This window comes from Orcinus orca, chromosome 4, assembly GCF_937001465.1.
Source record: "Orcinus orca chromosome 4, mOrcOrc1.1, whole genome shotgun sequence".
NCBI lineage: Eukaryota > Metazoa > Chordata > Mammalia > Artiodactyla > Delphinidae > Orcinus > Orcinus orca.
The window spans coordinates 125,370,140-125,389,736 of NC_064562.1; the positions used below are offsets into that span (position 1 = coordinate 125,370,140).

At 36.9% G+C, this 19,597-nt stretch overlaps 1 protein-coding gene across 1 annotated transcript in view; it reads left to right on the plus strand.

The window, feature by feature from the left end:
• ENPEP (glutamyl aminopeptidase) overlaps positions 1-19,597 on the plus strand; it is a 104,709-nt gene that overhangs the window by 32,749 nt on the left and 52,363 nt on the right. Inside the window, exons 4-8 of the mRNA XM_004269570.3 lie at positions 9,401-9,521; positions 11,824-11,978; positions 12,408-12,521; positions 16,943-17,077; positions 18,943-19,008. Of these exons, the coding sequence (XP_004269618.1) occupies positions 9,401-9,521; positions 11,824-11,978; positions 12,408-12,521; positions 16,943-17,077; positions 18,943-19,008 (591 nt within the window). The remainder of the gene's footprint in view (positions 1-9,400; positions 9,522-11,823; positions 11,979-12,407; positions 12,522-16,942; positions 17,078-18,942; positions 19,009-19,597) is intronic.

The window sequence follows — 19,597 nt, forward strand, 5'->3', positions numbered from 1 at the left end:
CCCAAGTCTGCAGTTGCTCCCAAAGTCCACCACCTCAATTTTGGGATGATTCGTTGACTATTCAGGTATTCCACAGATGCAGGGTACATCAAGTTGATTGTAGAGATTTCATCCACTGCTCCTGAGGCTGCTGGGAGAAATTTCTCTTCTTTGTTTGCACAGCTCCTGGGGTTCAGCTTTGGATTTGGACCCGCCTCTGCATGTAGGTTGCCTGAGGGCATCTGTTCTTTGCCCAGACAGGACAGGGTTAAAATAGCAGCTGATTAGGGGGCTCTGGCTCACTCAGGCTGGGGGGAGGGAAGGGTACAGAATGCGGGGAGAGCCTGTGGCAACAGAGGTTGGTGTGACATTGCACCAGCCTGAGGCGCACCATGTGTTCTCCTGGGGAAGCTGTCCCTGGATGACAGGACCCTGGCAGTGGCGGGCTGCACAGGCTCCTGGGAGGGGACGTGTGGATAGTTACCTGTGCTTGCACACAGGATTCTTAGTGGCTGCAGACTCAGCCTTAGGATCTCATGCCCGTCTCTTGTGTCTGCGCTGATAGCCACAGCTCACGCCCACCTCTGGAGCTCGTTTAGGCAGTGCTCTGAATCCCCTCTCCTCGTAGGCAGTTCTGGACTTTTTCCCAGACTCTCTCCCTGCTATCTGTGGCGCACTAGCCCCCTTCAGGCTGTGTTCACGCAGCCAACCCTAGTCCTCTCCCTGGGGTCTGACCTCCGAAGCCTCAGCCTCAGCTCCCAGCCCCACCTGCCCTGGCGGGTGAGCAGACAAGCCTCTTGGGCTGGTGAGTGCTGGTCGGCACTGATCCTCTGTGCAGGAATCTCTCCACTTTGCCCTCCGCACCCCTGTTGCTGCATTCTCATCCGTGGCTCCAAAGCTTCTCCCCCACCCACCCCTCATCTCTGCCAGTGAAGGGGCTTTCCAGTGTGTGGAACTTTTCCTCCTTCACAGCTCCCTCCCTGAGGTGCAGGTCCCATCGCTATTCTTTTGTCTCTGTTTTTCCTTTTGCCCTACCCAGGTAGGTAGGGAGTTTTTGCCTTTTGGGAAGTCTGAAGTCTTATGCCAGTGTTCAGTAGGTGTTCTGTAGTTGTTCTACATGTACATGCATTTTTGATGTATTTGTGGGGAGAAAGTTGATCTCCACGTCTTACTCCTCTGCCATCTTGAAGGTCTTCCGAGGGATACTTTTTAGAAACTCATCCTTTAAATTATTGGATCTTTCTGCTGTTCTTCACTTCTGAGAAAATATGGCTAAAGTTGTATGCATATATCCATCATTACTCTATCACACAGAGTATTTTCACTGCCCTAAAAATCCTCTATGCTCTACCTATTCATCTCTCCACCTCTCACACCCCAGCATGTCATCAACTGATTTTTGTGTGTGTGTGTGCGGTATGTGGGCCTCTCACTGTTGTGGCCTCTCCCGTTGCGGAGCACAGGCTCCGGACACACAGGCTCAATGGCCATGGCTCACGGGCCCAGCAGCTCCACGGCATGTGGGATCTTCCCGGACTGGGGCACGAACCCGTGTCCCCTGCTTCGGCAGGCGAACTCTCAACCACTGCACCACCAGGGAAGCCCCACTGATCTCTTTATTGTCTCCATCTTTTTGACTCTTCCAAAATGTCAAACAGGTGGTATCATACACTGTGTAGCCCTTTCAGATTCATTTCTTTCACTTAATATTGATAATATGCATTTAAGGTTCCTCCCTGTTTTTCCATGGTTTCATAGCTTCTTTCTTTTTAGCACTGTGTAATATTCCATTGCCCACAGTTTATCTGGTACATGAAAGACATCTTGGTGCTTCCAAGTTTTGGCAATTACAAATAAAGCTACTATAAACATCCTCATTCAGGACTTTTTTTTTTTAATTAATTTTTTATTAGTCATCCATTCTATGCACATCAGTGTATACATGTCAATACCAATCTCCCAATTCATCACACCACAACCCCAACACCTTGCCGCTTTCCCCACTTGGTGTCCATACGTTTTTTCTCTATTTCTGTGTCTCAATTTCTGCTCTGCAAATGGGTTCATGTGTACCATTTTCTACGTTCCACACATATGCGTTAATATACGATATTTGTTTCTCTCTTTCTGACTTACTTAACTCTGTATGACAGTTTCTAGATGCATCCACGTCTAAAAATGACCCAATTTCGTTCCTGTTTATGGCTGAGTAATATTCCATTGTATACATGTACCACAACTTCTTTATCCATTCATCTGTCGATGGGCATTTAGGTTGCTTCCATGACCTGGCTATTGTAAATACTGCTGCAATGAACACTGGGTTGCATGTGTCTTTTTGAATTATGGTTTTCTCAAGGTATATGCCCAGTAGTGGGATTGCTGGGTCATATGGTAATTCTATTTTTAGTTCTTTAAGGAACCTCCATACTGTTCTCCATAGTGGCTGTATCAATTTACATTCCCACCAACAGTGCAAGAGGGTTCCCTTTTCTCCACACCCTCTCCAGCATTTGTTGTTTATAGATTTTCTGATGATGCCCTTCTAACCGGTGTGGGGTGATACCTCATTGTAGTTCTGATTTGCATTTCTCTAATAATTAGTTATGTTGAGCAGCTTTTCATGTACTTCCTGGCCATCTGTATGTCTTCTTTGGAGAAATACCTATTTAGCTCTTCTGCCCATTTTTGGATTTGGTTGTTTTTTTAATATTGAGCTGCATGAGCTGTTTATATATTTTGGAGATTAATCCTTTGTCCATTGATTCCTTTGCAAATATTTTCTCCCATTGTGAGAGTTGTCTTTTCATCTTGTTTATGGTTTCCTTTGCTGTGCAAAAGCTTTTAAGTTTCATTAGGTCCCATTTATTTCTTTTTGTTTTTATTTCCATTACTCTAGGAGGTGGATCAAAAAAGATATTCCTGTGATTTATGTCAAAGAGTTTTCTTCCTTTGTTTTTCTCTAAAAGTTTTATAGTGTCCGGTCTTACATTTAGGTCTCTAATCCATTTTGAGTTTATTTTTCTGTATGGTATTAGGGAGTGTTCTAATTTCATTCTTTTACATGTAGTTGTCCAGTTTTCCCAGCACCACGTATTGAAGAGACTGTCTTTTCTCCATTGTATAACCTTGCCTCCTTTGTCATAGATTAGTTAACCATAGGTGTGTGGGTTTCTCTCTGGGCTTTCTATCCTGTTCCATTGATCTATATTTCTGTTTTTGTGCCAGTACCATACTGTCTTGATTACTGTAGCTTTGTAGTATAGTCTGAAGTCAGGGAGTCTGATTCCTCCAGCTCCACTGTTTTCCCTCAAGACTGCTCTGGCTACTCGGGGTCTTTTGTGTCTCCATACAAATTTTAAGACTTTTTGTTCTAGTTCTGTAAAAAATGCCATTGGTAATTTGATAGGGATTGCATTGAATCTGTAGATTGCTTTCAGTAGTATACTCATTTTCACAATGTTGATTCTTCCAATCCAAGAACATGGTATATTTCTCCATCTGTTTGTGTCATCTTTAATTTCTTTCATCAGTGTCTTACACTTTTCTGCATACAGGAATTTTGTCTCCCTAGGTAGGTTTATTCCTAGGTATCTTATTCTTTTTGTTGCAATGTTAAATGGGAGTGTTTCCTTAATTCCTCTTTCAGATCTTTCATCATTAGTGGGGAGGAATGCAAGAGATTTCTGTGCATTAATTTTGTATCCTGCAACTTTACCAAATTCATTGATTAACTCTAGTAGTTTTCTGGTGGCATCATTAGGATCCTCTATGTATAATATCATGTCATCTGCAAACAGTGACAGTTTTACTTTTTCTTTTCCAATTTGTATTCCTTTTTTTACTTTTTGCTTCTCTGATTGCCGTGGCTAGGACTTCCAAAACTATGTTGAATACTAGTGGTGAGAGTGGACATCCTTGTCTTGTTCCTGATCTTAGAGGAAATGCTTTCAGTTTTTCACCATTGAGAATGATGTTTACTGCGGGTTTATTGTATATGGCCTTTATTATGTTAAAGTAGCTTCCTTCTACGCCCACTTTCTGGAGAGTTTTTATGATAAATGGGTGTTGAATTTTGTCAAAAGCTTTTTCTGCATCTATTGAGATGATCATATGGGTTTTGTTCTTCAATTTGTTAATACGGTGTATCACATTGATTGATTTGCATATATTGAAGAATCCTTGCATCTCTGGGATAAACCCCACTTGATCATGGTGTATGATCCTTTTAATGTGTTGTTGGATTCTGTTTGCTAGTGTTTTCTTGAGGATTTTTTCATCTATATTCATCAGTGATATTGGTCTGTAATTTTCTGTTTTTGTACTATCTTTGTCTGGTTTTGGTATCAGGGTGATGGTGGCCTCATAGAATGAGTTTGGGTGTTTTCCTTCCTCTGCAACATTTTAGAAGAGTTTGAGAAGAATGGGTGTTAGCTCTTCTTTAAATGTTTGATAGAATTCACCTGTGAAGCCATCTGGTCCTGGACTTTTGTTTGTTAGAAGACTTTTAATCACAGTTTCAATTTCATTACTTGTGATTGGTCTGTTCCTATTTTCTGTTTCTTCCTGTTCAGTCTTGGAAGGCTATACCTTTCTAAGAATTTGTCCATTTCTTGAAGGTTGCGCATTTTATAGGAACAGAGTTGCTTGTAGTAGCCTCTTAAGATGCTTTGTATTTCTGTCGTGTCTGTTGTAACTTCTTTTTCATTTCTAATTTTATTGATTTGAATCCTCTCCCTCTCTTTCTTGATGAGTCTGGCTAATGGTTTATCAATTTTGTTTACCTTCTCAAAGAACCAGCTTTTAGTTTTACTGATCTTTGCTATTGTTTTCTTTGTTTCTATTTCATTTATTTCTGCTCCAATCTTTATGATTTCTTTCCTTCTGCTAACTTTGGGTTTTGTTTGTTCTTCTTTCTCTAGTTCCTTTAGGTGTAACGTTAGACTGTTTATTTGAGATTTTTCTTGTTTCTTGAGGTAGGCTTGTATAGCTATAAACTTCCCTCTTAGAACTGCTTTTGCTGCATTCCATAGGTTTTGGATCGTTGTGTTTTCATTGTCACTTGTCTCTAAGTATATTTTGATTTCCTCTGTGATTTCTTCAGTGATCTCTTGGTTATTTAATAATGTATTGTTTAGCCTCCATGTGTTTGTGTTTTTTACGTTTTTTTCCCTGTAATTCATTTCTAATCTCATAGCGTTGTGGTCAGAAAAGATGCTTGATATGATTTCAGTTTTGTTAAATTTACTGAGGTTTGATTTGTGACCCAAAATGTGATCTATCCTGGAGAATGTTCCATGCACACTTGAGAAGAGAGTGTAATCTGCTGGTTTTGGATGGAATGTCCTAAAAATACCAATTAAATCTATCTGGTCTGTTGTGCCATTTAAAGCTTGTGTTTCCTTATTAATTTTCTGTTTGGATGACCTGTCCATTGGTGTAAGTGAGGTGTTAAAGTCCCCCACTATTACTGTGTTACTGTTAATTTCCTCTTTTAGAGCTGTTAGCAGTTGCCTTACGTATTGAGGTGCTCCTATGTTGGGTGCATATATATTTATAATTGTTCTATATTCTTCTTGGAGTCATCCCTTGATCATTACGTAGTGTCCTTCCTTATCTCTTGTAATATTCTTTATTTTAAAGTCTATTTTATTTGATATGACTATTGCTACTTCAGCTTTCTTTTGATTTCCATTTGCATGGAATATCTTTTTCCAACCCCTCACTTTCAGTCTGTATGTGTCCCTAGATCTGAAGTGGGTCTCTTATAGACAGCATATATATGGGTCTTGTTTTTGTATCCATTCAGCAAGCCTGTGTCTTTTGGTTGGAGCATTTAATCCATTCACGTTTAAGGTCATTATCGATACGTATGTTCCTATGACCATTTTCTTAATTGTTCTGGATCTGTTTTTGTAGATCCTTTTCTTCTCTTGTGTTTCCCACTTAGAGAAGTTCCTTTAGCATTTGCTGTAGAGCTGGTTTGGTGGTGTTGAATTCTTTTAGCTTTTGCTTCTCTGTAAAGCTTTTGATTTCTCCATCAAATCTGAATGAGATCCTTACTGGGCAGAGTAATCTTGGTTGTAGGTTCTTCCCTTTCATCACTCTATCATGCCACTCCCTTCTGGCTTGTAGAGTTTCTGCTGAGAAATCCTCTGTTAACCTTATGTTAACCTTATGGGAGTTCCCTTATGTTATTTGTCGTTTTTCCCTTGCTGCTTTCAATAATGTTTTTGTCTTTAATTTTTGGCAATTTGATTACTATGTGTCTCGGCATGTTTCTCCTTGGGTTTATCATGTATGGGACTCTCTGTGCTTCTTGGACTGGGTGGCTATTTCTTTTCCCATGTTACAGAAGTTTTCAACTATAATCTCTTAAAATATTTTCTCTGGTACTTTCTCTCTCTCTTCTCCTTCTGGGTCCCCTATAATGCGAATGTTGTTGCATTTAATGTTGTCCCAGAGGTCTCTTAAGCTGTCTTTATTTCTTTTCATTCTTTTTTCTTTATTCTTTTCCGCAGCAGTGAATTCTACCATTCTGTCTTCCAGGTCACTTATTCGTTCTTCTGCCTCAGTTATTCTGCTATTGATTCCTTCTAGTGTATTTTTCATTTCAGTTATTGTATTGTTCATCTGTTTGTTTGTTCTTTATTTCTTCTAGATCTTTGTTAAACATTTCTTGCCTCTTCTCAATCTTTGCCTCCATTCTTTTTCCAAGGTCCTGGATCATCTTCACTATCATTATTCTGAATTCTTTTTCTGGAAGATTGCCTATCTCAATTTCATTTGGTTGTTTTTCTGGGGTTTTATCTTGTTCCTTCATGTGGTACACAGCCCTCTGCCTTTTCATCTTGTCTATCTTTGTGTGAATGTGGGTTTTGTCCCACAGGCTGCAGGACTGTAGTTCTTCTTGCTTCTGCTCTCTGCCCTCTGGTGGATGAGGCTATGTAAGAGGCTTGCTGAAGGTTCCTGATGGGAGGGACTGGTGTTCGATAGAGCTGTCTGTTGCTCTGGTGGGGAGAGTTCAATAAAACTTTAATCCACTTGTTTGCTGATGGGTGGGGCTGGGTTCCCTCCCTGTTGGTTGTTTGGCCTGAGGCAACCCAATACTGGAGCCTACCCAGGCTCTTTGGTGGAGCTAATGGCAGACTCAGGGAGGGCTCACGCCAAGGAGTACTTCCCAGAACTTCTGCTGCCAGTGTCCTTGTCCTTTGGTGAGCCACAGTTGCCCCCTGCCTCTGCAGGAGACCCTCCAACACTAGCAGGTAGGTCTGGTTCAGTCTCCTATGGGGTCACTGCTCCTTCCCCTGGATCCCAATGTGCACGCTACTTTGTGTGTGTCCTCCAAGAGTGGAGTCTGTTTCCCCCAGTCCTGTCGAAGTCCTGCAATCAAATCCCTCTGCCTTCAAAGTCTGATTCTCTAGGAATTCCTCCTCCTGTTGTCAGACCCCCAGGTTGGGAAGCCTGATGTGGGGCTCAGAACCTTTACTCCAGTGGGTGATTTCTGTGGTATAAGTGTTCTCCAGTTTGCGAGTCACCCACCCAGCAGTTACGGGATTTGATTTTATTGTGATAGCGTCCCTCCTACCATCTCATTGTGGCTTCTCCTTTGTCTTTGCATGTGGGGTATCTTTTTTGGTGAGTTCCAGTGTCTTCCTGTCGATGATTGTTCAGCAGTTAGTTGTGATTCCAGTGTTCTCGAAAGAGGGAGCAGAGCATGTCCTTCTATCCTGCCATCTTGAGCCAACCTCAGGACATGTTTTAAACTCCTTTGGGTAAACACAAAGGAGCACAATTCTTGGGCCATATGTTAAGAGTATGTTTAGTTTTGTAAGAAACTGCCAAACTATCCTCCAAAATGGCTGTACCAGCTTGCATTCCCACCAGCAATGTATGGGAATTCCTATTGCTCCACATCCTCACCAGCATTTGGTGTTGTCAGTGTTTTGGATTTTGGCATTGTAGTAGGTGTGCTGTGGTACCTCTTTGTTATTTTAATTTGCATCTCCTTGATGACATATGATGTGAAGCATCTTTTCATATACATACTTGATATCTGTATATCTTCTTTGGTGAGGTGTCTTGTTTAGGTCTTTGGCCCATTTTTTAATCAGGTTGTTTCCTTTCTTCTTGTTGAGTTTTAAGAGTTCTTTGTATATTTTGTACAACTGTTGTTTATGAGATGGACCTTCTACAAATATTTCCTCCCAGTCTGTGGCTTATCTTCTCATTCTCTTGACATTGTCTTTCAGTGAGCAAAAGTTTTAATGAAGCCTAGCTTATCAGTTATTTCTTTCATAGATTATGCCTTTGGTGGTAAAGCTAAGAAGTCATCTTCATATCCAAAGTCATCTAGATTTTCCCCTATGTTATCTTCCAGGAGTTTTATGTTTTGTGTTTTACATTTAGGTATGTGATCAATTTTGAGTTCATATTTGTGAAGGGTGTTAGGTCTGTGTCTAGATTTATTTTTTTGCAGATGGATGTTCAGTTATTCCAGCATCATTCATTGAAGATACTGTCTTTGCTCCATTGTATTGCCTTTACTCCTTTGTCGAAGATCAGTTGACTATATTTATGTGGGTCTATTTCTGGGCTCTCTATTGTCTTGTACTGATCTATTTTTCTATTGTTTTGTTAATACCGCATTGTCTTGATTACTGTAGCTTTACAGTAAGTCTTGAAGTCAGATATTATCAATCTTCCAATATTGTTTTTCTCCTTCAATATTGTGATGGCTACTTGGGGTTATACATGCTTAGAATTGGGGAGTAAAAAGTCTATACTTGGTTTGATTTATAAATTATGTCACGGCATAAAAATAATATCCTAGATACTTAGAGATGTAGCTTATCAAGATTTGGCTTATCAAGATGCCTCCCTCTCAAGAAAATTTTGAGTCATTGTATTTTAGACTCTGGAAGTAGAATAGTTAATATATCAAAGGGTAGTGTGGGTAGCAATGGATAGAAAAGCAAATGGAAAACACGTATCTAAGGGCTCTTTAGATGAGAAAAAAATCACATGCCTTATTTCTTCAAAGACGAATTACACAAAGCGAGATAAATACATAGATACACAAATATTAAGAAGACAATATATGTTCTAAGTAGAAAAAAGTAATAACATTTAAAAAATATACTGTACATTACGTACAGTATATTTTATTTATATATTATTTATTTATAAATTATTACATTATTTATAGTCATTGAAATTACTTAGTGAGTTATGTGGTATTCTTTTCCTTTACATATGAGTCTCAGAAACGTGAAGTGATTTGTCCAAGACCATGCAGAACTGGGATTCCAATTAGACTTACCTGGCTCCAAAGCCCACCTTCTTTGTACTATGTCATGTATCATAGTTTTTGTGTTTTTTCAAATGAAAAATTTTCATTGAATTTTTTTTATTTTAATAGCTCACTATATATGTCCAGCCAGAGCAAAAGCACACAGCTGAATATGCTGCAAATATAACTAAAAGTGTGTTTGATTATTTTGAAGACTACTTCGCTATGGATTATTCTCTTCCTAAATTAGGTGAGAACCATATTTTATTTTCTTGTTTTTAATATTGCTTTTGTTTTCACTTAAGTTAACTCATTTCCTCCAGCTTTAGCATCCTTAGTTAATGGTCATCCCTTAGTCTTTTCATCATATGCCTATACTATGTATCTAATACTTACTAGATGCTGAAAGATTCTTTCTGGATTCCTCTAAGAATAATGTCTATACTCTGTTCTTACCTGATGAATGTATAGTATTTTATTTCCAAATAAAGATTGAAGTATATACATAAAACTGCAGACACTGATAATGATGGAACCAGAAAGAGCAACCTAGATCAGCTGATTTCAAAATTAGTACCCATCTCAATAGCTTACATTAATAAATAATAGGGATAAATAATGCTGTCAGAGTCCCATGTACTTCCAGTCTTTCCACTGTTGTACAAGACTAATTCTAGATTCTTCAGCAGTTAAAATGAACTGGTGCTCCTTCCATAAGTATTTTTTCTAATATGGAGGATGTGGGGAACATGTTTTCTTTTTAAAATAAAAATAGTGCTATAATCAAAATGGTATGGATATGACACTTCTATCAACAGCAGAAATGCTTTAATAGTAAGCTTGAGTGGTATTAGCAAAGACTTTAAATGTAACACCCATATAGATGTCTGTAGGGATGAAATGAAGGCAACAAGAAAACCAACAAACCAACAATCGACTTCTCTATTTCTGTTTCTTCCCTTACTTTAATAAATTACCAATGCAAAGCAACTGGAATGTCAAATTCTCTACATGGGAATGTCTGTGGCTCTGAGCAACTTTGTGGATGCTCCGGGTTTTTTTCTTTTTTTTTTTATTGCTTAACAGCTATTAGAGAAGGAGACAGGAAGAGAAACAACTTTCCACAAAATCAGAATAACATCTAATAAAATGTTAATCACATTAATTTAAAAGCCTTTTTCTCTTTATCTCTCTTGTACCACCCATGATAACCTGGGAAGTGGAAATCTCACAAATTTATTTTTCTGTTCTCTTTTCTTCCTCCCTCTCTCCCATATTCTTCTTCTTCATACTTTTATATGCATTTTCAACTCTTTCAGAATTGACTCTTAGACTTTCCTTACAATTGATTACTGCATTTATCCACCCCCTAAATTAAATGCACTGGAGTTAATTAATTATAATGTGAATATTCACCAAAGAAATGAGGTTTAAAAAAATTCCTTTTGTTCATGGGTTAGGTACAAATTACACTCTGTAACATTATGGAAAATACTGGCCCTTGGGGGGAATACTTCTCCAAACTTTAAGAGGTACTCTGTGATAAAATAACCAAACCTAAGAATGAAAATAACACTAAAAGTAAACTACTGCTGTAATTCTGACCTCCATTTAAGATGTATCCATTTTCATTCTTTTTATAAAAAGCTTTAAGAATATTTTAACCATAAAGAAAGGACCTTTTCTTTATGTTAGATGAAAATTTAATTTATTTTCATTTATGTGCCTAATTTAAATTATATGTAATAATAAATCCCATGCTTATCATAGTTCATTAACTGGAGAAGCTGCGTTCTGTCCACCAATCCAACTGAACCTTTTCTGTTTTGGGATTTAACATAAAACTGATCAACACTGCCTCTTTCTGTCAGATAGCATGTCTACCATTATAGGTCCCAGCAAAAATAAGGACTAGAAAGTCTAGATTGAATTCAACAGTTTAGACCTGGAAGGGAATTTCCAGAGAATATAGTCAATTCCATGTTGATCCAACTAATTTAATACATACATACAAGTGGATGGTAAGCTATTCAATTAGTAGGGAATCTGGTTGACCACAAATTGTACAGAATTAGGGAAAAAGTGGAATTTTGTGTTCTCTAATAATCTGTTTCCTTGGACAGAAATATATTTCTACACACTTGGAAGCTCTGTACTTCTAAGACCTCATTTGAAAACTTCATTCTCTTATTCCTTACAGCATACCCCCCAAACAGAAGATTGGTATTATCTAAGTGAAAGTCATGGGGAAAAAAAGCAAATAAAAATGAAATACAGAAAGGAACAAAAGACATAAAATTATAGAGGACTTGAACAGAGCATTGCCAATAGTATTCTTAAAAAATAAAAGACACATTGATATCAGGAAGAGTTCCATGGATATTCTGAGTGCATTAAAGACTGAAAAGTTTACACAAATAGATGATTGTTTTTCACTCTGAGAAATTATTTTTAGTCTTTTAAAAAACGTTCACCTGAAGAACTTAATTTGGTAAGAAGTGTTATGAACAAAATGGAAAGAATGTATTTCTCACTGGACTCTTTTTCCATAGATAAAATCGCTATTCCAGATTTTGGCACTGGGGCTATGGAGAACTGGGGACTCATCACTTACAGAGAAACAAACCTGCTTTATGACCCTAATGAATCAGCCTCATCAAACCAACAGAGGGTGGCCACTGTGGTTGCCCATGAACTTGTGCATCAGGTATAGAATCTTAGCACCAACTTAGCTTATTTTAAAAAGTGGCTTAAGACCATAGGAATGATTGAAATTATAACTTAGCAAATAAAAAGTAGCCAACCCAGAAAATCCTGCTTGAAAGTCTTTCTTACTGCTAATAAACATTTTACCATAAAGAAACTTTTAAGACACATTGTTCTGCCTTTAGTAAATACACAAGGTTTTCCTATAACTTTAAATATTCCCAGTACTACCAAAATGAAGACAATAAGGAGAATTTCAGATCACTTAAAAACCAGGAGAAATAAAGCAGGAAATAAATGCTAAGTATGATGTCTGTCACTTTTGTGTCAAGTGACAAAATTTGCATGAACAAATGAATGTACTGAAATTTTCTAGGCCTTTCTACCAAAGGCATGAGAATTTAACCCTCTTTCTTGCTTATAATTTCAGTGGTTTGGAAATACTGTGACCATGGAATGGTGGGAAGACTTGTGGTTAAACGAAGGGTTTGCTTCCTTCTTTGAGTTCCTGGGAGTAGACCATGCAGAAAAAGAGTGGCAAATGGTGAGCCCTAAACATATAAGTTCCAAATCTCTGTTTTCCTCATGTCAAGCTGATTGAAGCCTTTGGACTATGACAGTGGCCCTGAGTTTGGGGCCAAGTGCAGTATCGAATTGGGAATTCCATTGGGAGGCTGGGGTGGAACCAGCTGCCTCCACTGAACTACACCATGCTCAGAGCCTATGCCCAGGCCCTAGAGGGCAATTGACCACCACGAGCCAAGAATGTGGTTGGTAGAGTCATTCAACAACACGTGCCAGGGCAGGAAAAAAATATCTAGCTTAGACAATGCCAACTCTGTGTTCAAGAAATTATCTGTAGTGCTAACCCTTTGAAAAATGCCCAAGCCTAATTTTATAAATGACTTCCCTTACACAGGTTGCTGAAATGACACGGTAAAGAGATAAACGCATAAACTTAGTAGTTAGACTCAGGTTCAAATCTTGCACACATCATTTCTTAGATGCATTACAGAGAATGTGACCTCGAGCAAGTTACATATCCTGAGTCAGTTCTCTCCTCTATGAAAGAACACTGTTCTCTGTATTGTAAGCTTAAAAGCTTCCAAAATGTACATGTAATTACTATTATTATTCTGTGTCTCTGAGGGGCCTGGAACAGAGGCTTCTATGAACTCTGAAGATATTTTTCCCAAAAAGCTACACCTGTTTTCATCTGTATTTAGGTGGTGTATTCTTACCAGTTTGTATATATAAAAGTATAAGTGTGTGGTTATGTGAAAGTAGCATTGCAGGAGGTTGTGTACTGTATAGACTACTGCCCTCCACTGGATACAGTAAGAAGAGTGTTAGATGCTCGCAGCCCTTGCCGTTTTTCACAACCTGCTTTAAAAAGTGAAAAAAGTTAAACTGGTGAATGCAAAGTCCACCAATTTAAATGTAAATCTCATTCAAAACACCCTCACAGAAACACCCACAATAATGTTTGAGCAAATACCTCGGCATCATGGCCCCATCAATCAATGTGACATAAAATTAACCATCCCAAATATCTAAAATTTAAAAGACTGATAATACCAAATGTAGGTAAATTTGTGGAGCAATTTCAAGTCACATACATTGCTGGTAGACATGATACAGTCACCCTTGAAAATAGTGTGACCACTTCTTATAAGTTAAACATACATTTATCATATAATCCAGCAATCCTACTCCAAGAGACATGAAAACACTTGTCCACACAAAACCTGCATGTAAATGCACATAATGGGAATATTCATAATAGCCAACTGCTAGAAACAACTCAAATTTATAAATAAATTGTAGCATATTGATACAATAGAATACTACTCAACAGTAGAAGGAGCAAATTACTGGTAAAGTAACATTGTGGATGAATCTCTAAAGCATTTGCTATGTGGAAAAAGGCATCTGTGAATGACTACATACTGAATGAGTCCATTTATTTGACATTATAGAAAAGACAAAACTATAGGAATAAAATATATATCACTGGTTGTCAGGGACTAAGGTGAAAGGAGGAGACAGACTGAAAAAGGATTCAAGGGAACTTTTGGGGGTAAGAAATTTTTCCATATCTTGACTATCATTGTAGTTAAGATTGTTTATATCTGTCAAAACTCATCAAACTGTCTACTTTAAGAGGGTAAATTTTAATAATGTAAATTATATTTCAAAAAACTTTTAAAAATGGACCAAGAAAAGCATTAATTAAATTATAAAATTAATTAAACAATTAACTTCTAATAAATGTCTTCAGGTTATAAAAACTGAAATTACTGAAAAAATGTTCAATTAGTATTTGGTATTGCATCCTTATTATTTTCTCATATCACAAAAGTATACTTTGAGAACAAGTTAGTCTATAAATTAAAACTGAAAGATAAAAAAAGTGAAAAAGTTAATTTGCAACAATTGCTTCTTTAAAATTTAATCTACATTGTGGTTTTTCAAGGATGGAACTATTGACATTTGGGCCAGATAATTCTTTGTTGTGGGGACTGTCCTGTGTATTGTAGGGTATTTAGCAGCATCCCTGGCCTGTATCTATTAGATGCCAGTAACCCTCCACCCCAGCTGTGAAACCAAAAATGTCTCCATAAGATGGTGTGGAGAAAACAGAACCCTCCTACTCTGTTGGTGGGAATGAAAGTTGGTGCAGCCACTATGGAAAACAGTATGGAAGTTCCTCAGAAAACTAAAAATAAAACTACCACATGCTCCAGCAATCCCACTCCTGGACGTATACCTGGACAAAACCATAAATCAAAGAGATACGTGCACCCCTATGTTCACAGCAGCACTATTCACGATAGCCAACACATGGAAACAACCTAAATGTTCATCAAAAGATGAATGGATAAAGACGATGTTGTACACATATACAATGGAATATTACTCAGCTATAAAAAAGAATGAAATAATGCCATTTGCAGCAACACGGATGCAACTAGAGATGATCACACTAAGTAAGTCAGACAGAGAAAGACAGATACCATATGATATCACTTATATGTGGAATCTAAAATATGGCACAATGAACTTATCTACAAAACAGAAATGGACTCACAGACATAGAGAACAGACTTGTGGTTGCCAAGGGGTAGGAGAGGGAGAGGGATGGACTGAGAGTTTGGGGTTAGTAGATGCAAACTATTACATTTAGGATGGATAAACAACAAGGTCCTACTGTATAGCACAGGAAACTATATCCAGTCCCCCGGGATAAACCATAATGGAAAAGAATATAAAAAATAATGTATGTATGTGTATAACTGAGTCACTTTGCTGTACGGTAGAAATTAGCATGACATTGTAAATCAACAATACTTCAATTAAAAAAAGAGAGACAAGAGAAAAATGTCTCCACATATTGTCAGATGTCATCTGAATGATAAAATGTCCCCTAGTTGAGGACCATTCCTCTATGTTGAAAATCGCTGATTTCATAATTTATTGAAATTAAACTATATAAATGAAAAATTATTTTCTCCTGTATTTTCTATAAAGTAACCCTTCTTATATCAAGATGTATTGTTTATGTAATATATTGTATATGTAATATTATAACATTCCATTTTTAGTGTTTCAAAAACAATTAAATATGGGAAAAATTTAGTATTCAGTTCTTAAATGAAATTTAATCATACGATCCAACTCATTCATTCTTCATCTATTCATTCATTCTTCATTCAGTGAACACTACGGAGGACCCAAAACTGAATAAAACACACTTCCTGCCCTTACAGAAGTTCCTAATTTAGGGTCTGGTGGTGGAGGGAATAGATAAACAAAGATACATTGTAAGAGAGCTTGATAAGTACCACAATAGTGGAGCCTCATTTTACAGGTGAAAAATCTGATGCCCAGGAAGGTAATGTACCTTCCAAATGTCACACAGACAACTGGTAGCACAGCCAAGATGAGAGTCAAATTTCCTGACACTGAGATTAAGATCCCTTCTTCTTACCTAAACATTTTAGGGGAACAAAAATTAAAATCCAAGACAAAATTACCTTGATTGACAGTCATCACCTGACAATAGTATCTTGCCTATTATAAGTGGAATTCACAAAATTGGAAAATGTAAACTAATATAGCATGCTCCTTTTGGGAAATATTTTTGATTAAGTAAGATCAATAAAGCTTTTGATTTTTATTATTAGTGATTTAATAGAACTAGATTTCAGAATCTAATTAAGAATCAAAATAATAACAGCAGCCAGTGTGTTAGGTTTTCACTCTGTGCCAGGTACTATGCCAAATGCCTGTCATGCATTATCTCATTAAATCCTCTGCACGTTTCTAAAAACGTAGCTGCCATCATGGGTGAGGGAAATTACTTAAACTCACATGTCTAGAAAGTGGAGAAACTGAGCTTTGAACCTAGGAAGTTTGACTATAGTGCTAGACCTCTCAAACACTCTATTTTGCTGAGAAAACCTAGGACAGGAATGAGAAGGTAATTATTAGAACTAAAGCAAAAGTTAATGTTTTCTTCAATTAATTACGAATCATCCAAATTCCAATGATTAATGGAAAAAGACCCCTAAAACAATTGTTCACAAATCAACACGTTTCCTCAAGTCTCAGACAAATCTGTGGGGTGATATCATCATTCTTACTGCACACATATGAAACAGGGCTTGAAAAGTTTGGCTCATGTCTGAAAGTCACAGAGAAGTAGCAGAAACAGAATTTATAAATGCTTCTGTCTTCTTGGCCTGCCATATAGGGGTGAAGTCAAGGGAATTATAAGTAGAAGGGAATGGAATCAGTATAGAAAAATCAGTGCAAAATATGATTAATTTGAACATCTAATATTTGTTTTAAATAATATGAGTCATTTATTTCCCCCCAATGTGTATTATATAAATGATATTTTGACATATAAACCACTATAAAGGAAGTGCTAGATTTCTTTGGTTCATTCTGTCATTTCAGCGTGATCAGATGCTACTTGAAGAAGTATTACCTGTACAAGAGGATGATTCTTTGATATCTTCACACCCAATTATAGTCACTGTGACAAGTCCTGATGAAATAACATCTGTTTTTGATGGGATTTCCTATAGCAAGGTGCGGAAAATATAACACTGTTTTGAATGTCTTCCTGTTTGGTGGTTCTTCTCTTAGTAAATGCCTAAAAATGGTAAGAATGGTTATACTATGTTAATGGGCTCTGGGAAACAGTGTAGAACTTATTCCAAGTGCTGAATATTCAACAGTTTGTAATTTTCAGCGGAAATGATCAATGCTGGTCATTGTCACAGAATTGTGAAGCAGATTTTTAAAAGTTTCTCTTTTTACTTTTGTTTATAACAGATATCATTCTGATAACTGAACATTTACCCTTTAGGCATCCAATTTAAAGTTATTTGACTTGATTTTTTAAAACACAGTAAATCTTCTCTTTCTACCATGTGGTCAATGAGAAGTGCCATATATGTGGACACCTTTTCTAGTAGAATGCTTCCAGGAAGCACTTAAATCCAATTCCGTTTGAAGGAATTACTTTCATACGTTTTTATATACGATTTAAAGATGAATTTGTTAGCATGTCATAGATGGGGCATTTTTATCCAGTAAAATTTTATGAAAAGTTGCTAATAACCCATAGTGACCTGAAGCTTTATGCTACCCATTTTTCTCCCACAACTTCTCCTGCAGCTTCTCCTCTAAACATATTCCACACCTGTATGCAACATATTTTAGTCGATTTTCCACCCCAGCCTCTTGTGGTTTACCCACTAGGTTAAGTTGTTCAAAAGCCACTGCAAACTAATACATTTTACTGTTCTGGGGATACCCAAAGTTTTATTTAAGACAAAATATTACAATTATGAAAATGAATACTAGATAAAATTGGCTTTAGTGAAAAAGCCTTCTATATATTAGTATTTGAAGTTTATAGCATCATATTTTTTGGCTTTCCCTCTCATATGTTCTCATGGCATTATTTCAGGCTTCCTTTATTCATTTTTCTTTTATATTGTCAATGATTCTTTTTATCTTTCTGTTAAAAGGAAAATCTCTAATCCACTTATAGTATATTCTAATAATTCACATAGAGACATTTATATTTACTAAATCAGCTTCTTCCTAAGTCCTAGATATTCCATGGGTATAAGGTATTAGGTCAGAAATAAATACATGTTTCTGTCAGAAATAAATACATGTTTCTAAGCCTTTAGCTTTATACTAGGTACAAAAATAACATTTTAATAAATTACAGTAGAAACTGCTAACTTAAATGGGGAAGCAATGTTTTTCTGGTCAGTTACTTGAAAATTGATTTTTAAATCTATGAATAATGCATTTAAAATTAATCTTATAACATATGAAATGCAAGTAGACAGCGGAAGTATTCATCAGACTCTTCAGACTAAATAAAATCAAGTGAGATAAACCACTTTGGAAGAGTAGCATTTTATGCCTAAATTATATACGTAATCTATATTAAACTATTTGACCAGATTAATTCCTCAATTGTCTACCCCCTCTGTTAAAATATAGTTATTTTTCCCAAATATTCCAATATACTTAAGAAGTAGCCAGAATTTTATCCTGAAGTTGCTTTCCTTGTTCATCAAAGAACATGACTTTTCTAAAACTTTCTCCAGTTTCTCTTTCATTAGGAAAGCCCCATCTACTGGTTCATGTGGTGAAGTGCAATCATTATTTGAACCTTGTTACTGAAACGATGGCCATTTTATCAATTTCTCCTTGCCTTTCAGTTATTTTAGAAGCATAGATACAGGGGGTATGCCAAGTGGTATTTTCATCCTAAAATCACAAATTGATAGCCATGTAATTTAGCATAATCATCTTAAAGACATTATCTCACATATATGATCATGAAATACTAGTCACAATAGTGATCACTGATATTTGTTTCTTACATATCCTTTATTAATTTAACTTGCCATTCTTTTCCATCATAGGGAGCTTCTATTCTGAGAATGCTTGAAGACTGGATAACACCACAGAAATTTCAAAAAGGATGTCAGGTATGATTTATTACTTTTAATATTATTAAAAAACTACACTGATATATGGCTGATGAATGTTAAGATATGTGATTAATTAAGGACAATTCCCTTTTTACTTTTCTTTTCCTTGCTCAAGGATAATATTGCAGAACACAAAAAGGTGATCACATCCAGGTTATTACCTATGTTGTATCTGTAACTGTCATTTAAAACAAAAGTTTCATAGAGAAGTGAAACAGATTACTTATTTTTTTACACCCTTTACATGTGTATTAGCTCAGTCTGTCATAACAAAACACCATAGATTGGGTGGCATAACAACAGAAATTTATTTTCTCACAGTTCTGTAGACTAAGAAGTCCAAGAACAAGGTGCTGGCAGACTCAGTTTTCGGTGAGAGTTTTCTTTCTGGCTTCCAGATGGTCACCTTTTTGCTGTGTCCTCACATAGCAGAGAGAGAGAGAACCTTCTGGTGCCTCTTCTTATAAGACACTGATCCCATCATGAGGCTCCCACCCTCATGATCTCATCTAAACCTCACCCTAAACCTCCCAAAAGCCTCATCTCCAAATACCATCACATTGGGCATTAGGCCTTCAAAGTATGA